The 8336-nt window shown below is 42.1% G+C and overlaps 1 protein-coding gene across 7 annotated transcripts in view; it reads left to right on the top strand.

The window, feature by feature from the left end:
• The window catches only part of NCOA7 (nuclear receptor coactivator 7), a 158069-nt gene that overhangs the window by 147182 nt on the left and 2551 nt on the right, over positions 1-8336 (top strand). For 5 of the 7 annotated variants that reach the window (XM_060419203.1, XM_042253206.2, XM_004011139.5 and 2 more), the window contains 4 exons: positions 1584-1709; positions 3205-3357; positions 7750-7845; positions 8259-8332. In XM_060419203.1, the coding sequence (XP_060275186.1) occupies positions 1584-1709; positions 3205-3357; positions 7750-7845; positions 8259-8332 (449 nt within the window). Of the gene's footprint in view, positions 1-148; positions 300-1583; positions 1710-3204; positions 3358-7749; positions 7846-8258; positions 8333-8336 lie in introns of those variants that run through there. The other 2 variants (XM_004011141.5, XR_006060578.2) reach the window with 2 other exon arrangements.

The raw sequence follows: 8336 nt of genomic DNA, 5'->3' as shown, positions 1-8336 counted from the left end.
CTATGCCTAACAGGAAGTGTGTGTTTGCTCGAAATCCTAATTTGGGTGTGTTCCTGGAGAAATATTGAACGCTCTCCTAAGGGAAACAGAAACTCAATCATGCAGGAAACTAGATACTACATAAGCAGTTGTAGCTCCTCGTGGCTCTAACAGTGCTGTGGAGGCAGACAGGCAAAAAACCTGTTCCCTTCAGAGAGCAAGCAGGCAGTTCCCACCCCTTCACAATGCGAGTCCGAAGACTGCCTCCAGACATTCAGATTTTCTATTGTGCCAGACCGGACCAAGAGCCTTTTGTGAAGGTATGTTGGAGTCCTGATAGCTTATCAGGTGCCCGCGGACCCTCTGCACTCTGCCACTCAGATGTTTTGAAACGCTTTCTAATTAGAAAGGATCAGGCTGCTCTCTCCGCCAGAGCAGGTCTTTTATTCACTTTGGAGAGAGACACCGGTGTGGTTTGCCCCTTCCCTTTGGAGTCAAAATTCCACACTTTATTTTTTCATTCTGCAGCCCCATTTTGTACTTGTGTTAAATGCAGAGGTCCCCCCCCCAAACATGTGCTTTACTTAACACATTTAAAATGCTGAATTTGTGATTCTTTGACAGTGTGTTCTTTAAGTAAATACCCCTTAGAAAACGGTAAAAATTTAAGGGCCAATTTCCTTACCTGTAAATCAGGCTTAGGTGACAGCATTCTGGAAACTAAGTAGTCACTATCGGGCAACTTTTCACTAAGGTAACGTAAGTGCTTTTTCTCTATAATGCAAAAATCATTCCATTGTACTCAGGTATTTTAGTATATTAGTTACTTTCTCTCTATACCCTTCAATTTCAAAATAATTTGGTGACTTATCCAGATTTTCAGAGAAGCAGAAGGCGAAAAGATTCGAACCTGGTACTTGACAAGTGTATTTACGATGAAATAAATGGTGTGTACCAACATCGTGCTTCTGTTTTCAGCTTTGAAGGAAATACTACTTTGATGGCTTCTGAACTGTCCATAAAGAATCATAACAGAATTACAATCTAGACTAAAGCTTGATGCCTCTTTGTTTTGTTATTTTCCATAGATGTTATCATTCGGTGTTGCTGTGATTGCTTGTTGGTTGCTATGTGCCTGGCCTTGAGAGGAAACGTTAGGAGTCTTGATTAAAAAGCTATTCTTAATCTTCCCAATTTCCCTATTTATAGAAGACTTACTCATAGTATGATCTCTAATTACTCCCTTAATAATTCAAATTTAGATGCAGGCTAATGGAGAATCATTCAGGGCATTTCAAAGGTATGAATCACTTGTGAAATTATACATAATTCTTACCTGATGGCCGAGAGTAACAAGACTGGAAAACTTGTGACTTAATTTGTACATATTAAGTGTTGCAGCCACTCTGTGTTAAATTCTGCATTTTCTCTGAAATCGAGATTATAATTAGCCGTTTCCCCCAAGAGTCTTGGCTCAGTTTATGTCCCGCTGCTAAACCTACTGGTTACAGGCAATCGTGTACCTGAGGTCCTTTTTGTTAATAGCAGGTGAAGGAAAAGCCAGAATATCATTTTTCTTGGTTTACCTGGCTTCTCTGTTTCAGATCATCACGGTCGAGGAGGCAAAACGCAGGAAGAGCACGTGCAGCTACTACGAAGATGAGGACGAGGCCGCCCTGCCAACCCTGCAGCCCCACAGCGCGCTTCTGGAGAACATGCACATCGAGCAGGTGTGTGCTCCCTGGGGATGAGGGTGGGGGCCTTCCAAACCTCGAGACCATTTGCTCTTCTCACTTGGGGTGGAGAGTGAGTCCAGTTTCAAAGGAAAACCCCAGCAGCCTGACCAAGACCCCCTGTTTCAGAAAGACAGTGTCCCTGCCACCCTCTTGGGAGAAGGAGGACTTGGCCAACATCCATTTCCTGAGACCTGAGCAAAAAACCATTTCTTGTCTTCAGAATAACGTTTAAAGTGTCCTATTATAGTCCTAACATATTTTAAAAGGATCATTTATCTCAGAGTTCCGATGGTTTTAATTGATCAGGCTCAGTAAACGTCACATAGCAAGTACACTTAACTTGCTTTATGAAAACCATCTATTACTACTAGGAAAAACTTTCCTTTCTCTTAGTTTTGTTTTGTTTTGTTTTGTTTCTATTTCCTGAGCATCTCTTAATTATGTTTTCATGAAATACTATGTGCTTGAGTTTGAACTTTAGGAAGGGAACCTCTTGTACTTCCCCCATCAATTACCTTAGAAACTGAAATTCAGAGACCTTAAAGAATCACCAAGTTCAAGTCCCTCAATTTATAAAAGCATCTGTGATGGCCCGTAAAGCTAAGTGACTTGACCAAGCAGTTACGGAGTTCATGCTGATTCTAGAGCTACGCCAAGCATTTTGAGGACCTCAACATCTTTCATAGCCTCCGTTGTTTGTATTTTTTAAAAGATATGCATTATTGATATTTATGACAGCTACTGTGCTTAGTCACTTCAGTTGTGTGTGATCCTATGGACTGTAACCCTCCAGGCTTCTCTGTCCATGGGATTCTCTAGGCAAGAATACTGGAGTGGGTTGCCATGCCCTCCACCAGGGGATCTTCCTGACCCAGGGATCAAACCTGCATCCCTTACGTCTTCTGCATTGCCAGGTGGGTTTTTTACCACTAGCACCACCTGGGAAGCCCTATGACAGCCAAAATCAAGTTAAATATTAAAGTTAGCGACAAATACAAGTGCAAGGAGGACAAACTCCGTCTGATTACTGGCATAAAATACCCATGCTTTCTTGTGCTCAGTTTGGTGAGACTCTTCAGTTGTCAGCAACAGCTCTGAGCCTTGGCATGTTTAGAAAGATCAGCTGGTAAAATACTCAGTGAAAGAAAGGCTGAAGTGTACAGAAGACAGCATGACTCTAACTCATACCTCTTAATCAAGCTCGGTGCTCTATCTGCAAATGTATAGTGGCACAGTAACCCTTCAGCACCATCCCTGAGAGGGAGGACATGCTCTGGGGAGCATTCCTGCCAAGGTAAACAATGTCAAGCAATGATGGTTTTGCCTTCTCAGTTTATAGTGGCAAGTACTTGCTAGAGTAAAGGGGAACAATGTGGAAAGTCATGTGATTTTTGAGTTTGAGCCACAGGCATCTGTTTGGTGCTACAAGTTCATGCGTGATGATTTTCAGGCAGCCTGTATATTTACATCTCCATCCTTGGATTCACAGCTGGCCCGACGCCTTCCAGCAAGGGTGCAGGGCTATCCATGGAGACTCGCGTACAGCACGCTAGAGCATGGGACCAGCTTGAAAACTCTCTACCGGAAGTCAGCAGCACTAGACAGTCCTGTCCTATTGGTCATCAAAGATATGGATAATCAGGTGAGGCTTGTTCCTCTTATAGAGAAACATTTTTTCAATGAAGTTTCTCAAACCTGCACGACAGGAGAGAGACAGATACAATGAACTCCCATCAGCAGACTGCACAGTTAGCAGGATTTTGCCACAGACACTTGGTTCTTTTCTTTCCTGAAGGATTGAAGTAAATCCCCAATTATTATGTTGTTTTACCCCTAGTTACTTCAGAATGCATCTCTAAAAACGAAAATGGAGCATGTCTCCAAGTACAGTCACATCATTTTCCCCTGTTCTCATCATAGAGTAGGAAGCTACAGGGATATCCTGCAAGCTGAAACTGGAGAAGTTGGAAGAATTCAAGTCGAGATTTGGAGATAGTTGCAGAAAGAAGTTTCAGTGCCATCCCAGAATTCTTTTCAGGTGGCTGAGGTAGTGCCCACCAACCTTGTCCACATAGCTCCTGAGATGGAGAGCCAGTTAGGCACGTGATGTGTTGTACCTTATGGGCCCAGTTGTTACAAAACAGGAGAAAATGCTCTGGGCCATTGCTCATTACACTTTCATCTCTCTCATTTTCATCTCTGTTTCATCCCTCTTGGTCTTGGAGGCCCTGATGAAATCTATTAATAGATATTACTCCCATCTACCCTACACTAATAATTCTCGGCTCACTCAGCTGGGAGTTTGGGTGGAATCTGTCCGGGTTTCCTTTCTACACCATCCAGGCCAACTTCTGCATTACAAAAGGAAGAAATCTTTCAAGTCTGCTTTTTCATCTTTCAAGAGCATCTCAATTTGGCCTGTATTATAGCAAGAAGAAATTTCTTTGCTCTTCTAAGATGTAGATATCATTATTCTCTATTTCTGGCATTTAGAAGCAGGGTTTACTTGACAACCATTTATTTATGCATCCATTCAGAAAATGCATGAGTGTCTGTTAGGTGTGGGGCACTATTAAACATTGAGGAGCTTGCTGAGAAGCCATATAATTAGGATCAGTTTAGGGGAAATAGATATTTGCTGTCATAATTTGTCTTGGGAAAAATGAGTGGTTGCGGTACTAAAGGCACCGTCTGTCTCGACTGTGATCTTTCCTGTGAGTAGGTTACAGTATAATTATAGATTAAGAGTTGTGGGGAATGGTTCAGCTATTATCACTGTTACTACTGTTATTTACAGATTGAGAACACTTTATTTAATCATAGTCCAAGCTGAATAGTAGAGAGAGGCAAGGTAAAAAAAATTTAATAATAACAACAAAGATTTAAAATGGAATTTACTTGGAGATTTAGTGAAATATTTGCAAAGTTAGGTGCTACGTTTTAGATGAGATAGAGCTAGATGGTGTTAGACTATACACAAACCTGCACTGTACGTATAGATTAGTTCTCCTGTTAGGTTACGAATAGATAGCAAACTTGTTGGGAAATCTGTTGGCCTCACAGAGCAGGTTTTGATGGTGCATGATTTTACTCAGCTTCCTATCAGAAGGTATGTAATGGATGTCTGCCTAGTCCTGAAGATTACACTATTTGTCTCTGAGGTGTTATCTTACTGAAAGCATTTATGTTGTTTGAAGGCAGCTGGACACTAACTCTGCTTTCCCCATCCCATCTACCCCCAAGGCAAGGAAGGATGCAGCTCCACTGTTTGGGAACATGATAACACAACATCTGTACATTTATCTGGAAATGAACCACATACAATTCTAATATAAAAGCATTACATATGCAGACTGGCAGGCATGAGGAGTTCTACAGAACCAATCCCCAGTGAAACAGCCATTACTGATGGGAATTATAAAAGCAATAATCACTTTGTCTCTGGATATTGTCCTAAGGGCATATGGCAAGTGAAAATTCATTTAAAGAATATCTGATAAATCTCGGTAATAACAGTGGGATTCTGTGGCACTTGTTCCCGGCCCCCCTGCCCCCCGACCCCAGTCCCTGTTCAGACACAGGCTTCGTTCTGGGCTTGCATGGACAGGAAGATGAGGATCCATCACCCCCAGCTCCCAGGCAGGTCCTCAGCATTTCTTATCCCCTACCCACCATTCAGCTTCAGAGGCTGAATTGCAGCCAAGGGCGGCCTGGAGGTAGGCGGCGCTCTTCCCCTTAGGGGACGGTTGGTCTACCTTCAGCACAGCAGGCTGAGAATACAGGGGTCTCCACTGCCCTTGCTTCAGCACAGAGCAGAAGTTACAGGTAGGAGAGGGGAGCCAAGACTAGTTGCTACTGTGCTCATAAAGCAGGACTGTACCTTTGAGAAAAGCGAACCACTATCCACCTCTCCCAGCTCCAAAGCCGAATCTATAGCTCCCAGCTCCAGGTGAATGGGCAGACCATAAAACATACAGCTCAGAAGCTCTCCCCAAAAGACCTGACATCATTTAGAAGAACGTGGGGGAAGTTCAAGCTAAAGGGAAGTCTGCTGCTGCTGCTGCTGCTGCTAAGTCTCTTCAGTTGACCCCATAGACGGCAGCCCACCAGGCTCCCCGTCCCTGGGATTCTCCAGGCAAGAACACTGGAGTGGGTTGCCATTTCCTTCTCCAACGCATGAAAGTGAAAAGTGAAAGTGAAGTCGCTCAGTCGTGTCCGACTCTTAGCGACCCCATGGACTGCAGCCCACCAGGCTCCTCTAGAAAACAATAAAAATGTGGTAGTAAACAATTAAGAGGAGGTTAGTGGCTCCCTGAAGGCAGCAGACTAAGCTATAGACCTTCCAGAGAGAACCAGGGCGAGAGACAGCTGAGGAGAGCCTTCCTGGAGTCAGGATAAATTACAGACTGGCCAAGGAAAACTACTGTGGCAAAGGGGCCTAAATGTAATTGAGAGAGAATTACCATGGAGTAGTTTATGCCACAAGGCACTATGGAAAATAATAGAGCAGTCATCAGGTAACAGAGCCTGATTTATACTAACTTAATTCCAGTGAGATATAGAAATGTTACTCCTATATTCTATCTTTCCACTTTTTGTAGTAATTTTATGGCATAACATTGATATATATTACAAAGTCAACAAATAAACTGTTATTTATATAGCTGTGCAATTTTTATCTACTAAGAAAGCTGAGAGAAGAAAGAGAGCAATTACGCATTTATAGGTTTTGTCGTATTAACCTTCCTTTTACCACTTCTGGCTATCTTCCTTCCCCTCCGTGGATTCCTTTGTTCTATTATTGTCAAATATATTAAATTTTTAGATGCTATTGACCCAACAATACAATTATGTACATATTATATAACTTCTTTCTAAATAAATTAATATAAAAAATAAAATGAATGTTTTCTTACATAACCATAATGCTGTATATCCAAAAAATTAACAGTCATTTCTTAGTATCATCCTATCTCCAGTGCTTAAACAAATTTCTGTGGTTGCTAAGAAGATTTGTTACTGTTTTTTCTTTGTTCTTAGCAGCTCTAAGGAGAGATTTTGGTATGAGGAACATGGGTTAGAAAGAGTTTTGAGACTTCTACTCTGCCTAATTTTTAGTATTTCAAGGAGCTAGGAACTGAAGCAGAGATTCCATGATGATAATAATCAGATTTAAATTATTTTGAAGAATTATAAGACATTTTCCAGGTAGACTCCATTTGAAGCTTTGTTTCTCAAGTGGAATTTGGAGAAGATATATCAGAATCACCTAGGGACATTTCCAGAATATGTATGCTCATTTTTACCAGTCTTCACCCCTGCAGGTACTGGTTGGGACCTGAGGAGGATAAGAGGCTGAAGCAGTGGGATGGTCATTCTGAAAACACTGCTTCTTCCAACCCCAAAAAGAAAAAATAGACAAAATCATTGATTCAGATACATCTAAAGCACCTTGAAAGCCCATAGTATTATGGAATTGTTGCTTTTTTCTTAAAAGTCATTTTGAACTAAGTATTGGATCAGTCACGTCAAGGACACAGTTCTATTAAGCATATTGAAAACTCATTTCTACGAATCAAGGGGGAGGGAACTTTATTTTCTCTGGGGAAATATCTGACCATGATTCTACTTATAAAACACATCAGAGACAGGCCCTCACTGTGTCAACCACTCATTTCTGTGAGCAAGGTGTATGCTGCAGTTGTTTAATATTCCAGTGTGCCGCCTGTATTCACTGGAAGACTTTGTCTCTACAGTGGACTTTGGAAGTCTTTTTAAATTGAAGCAATTGCTGACCTTTGACCTATAAGTTCTCTGAGCCCCTTGGGTACTGATAAGAACCAGGAACATTCTATTTGTTGGTTGGTGGTCTTTTTCACTTAGAAACTCTGACTTAGTAATGCTCTTCATAATTATCTTGCTGAAAGAGATATAATGAGACCTCAGAAAAGGATTATGCTAAAATATTTCAGAAGGGCTTTCTTTGAGAGGTTTGTATTTGAAAGCTGCTAACATTTCTGTTTTCTTTTGACAGATCTTTGGAGCATATGCGACTCATCCTTTCAAGTTCAGTGACCACTATTATGGCACAGGCGAAACTTTTCTCTACACATTTAGCCCCCATTTCAAGGTACCTGGATGGAAGGAATACTGACGGCCTAGTGTCGTGGTGTCAGGAGGGTGGGTGGAGCTGGAGGCTGGAGGCTGTGGTCGGAGTGGTAGATGTCCCATCCCATAACCTCACTTGGCCTCACTCTAGCCTGCTCAGCACTTCATGACCACAGCATAGAAACCACTTGGTTCCCTTCCTGGGCCTTGGGAACTTTTGCATGAACTTCTGAGATCCAGGGTGGAATTGCAGGTCAGAGCCAACATGTGTGCGAGCGATCTTTCCTGCCTCATAACCACTTCAGAGAGCTCATCCTGGTGTAGGAAAGGTCTAGAAGTCAGAAGCTTCCTCAGCCTATGGGTGGTCCCCTCTCTCTTTACTAATTCTCCAGATTGAAATGTCTGATCTCTCTTTGTCTTCTGTTTCTACCTAAGGTCTTCAAGTGGAGTGGAGAAAACTCATACTTTATCAATGGAGACATAAGTTCTTTGGAACTTGGTGGTGGAGGGTAA

This window comes from Ovis aries, chromosome 8, assembly GCF_016772045.2.
Source record: "Ovis aries strain OAR_USU_Benz2616 breed Rambouillet chromosome 8, ARS-UI_Ramb_v3.0, whole genome shotgun sequence".
In the NCBI taxonomy this organism is placed as follows: Eukaryota; Metazoa; Chordata; class Mammalia; order Artiodactyla; family Bovidae; genus Ovis; species Ovis aries.
The sequence above is the reverse complement of the archived record's forward strand: the minus strand, read 5'-3'. Positions and strand labels throughout refer to the sequence as shown.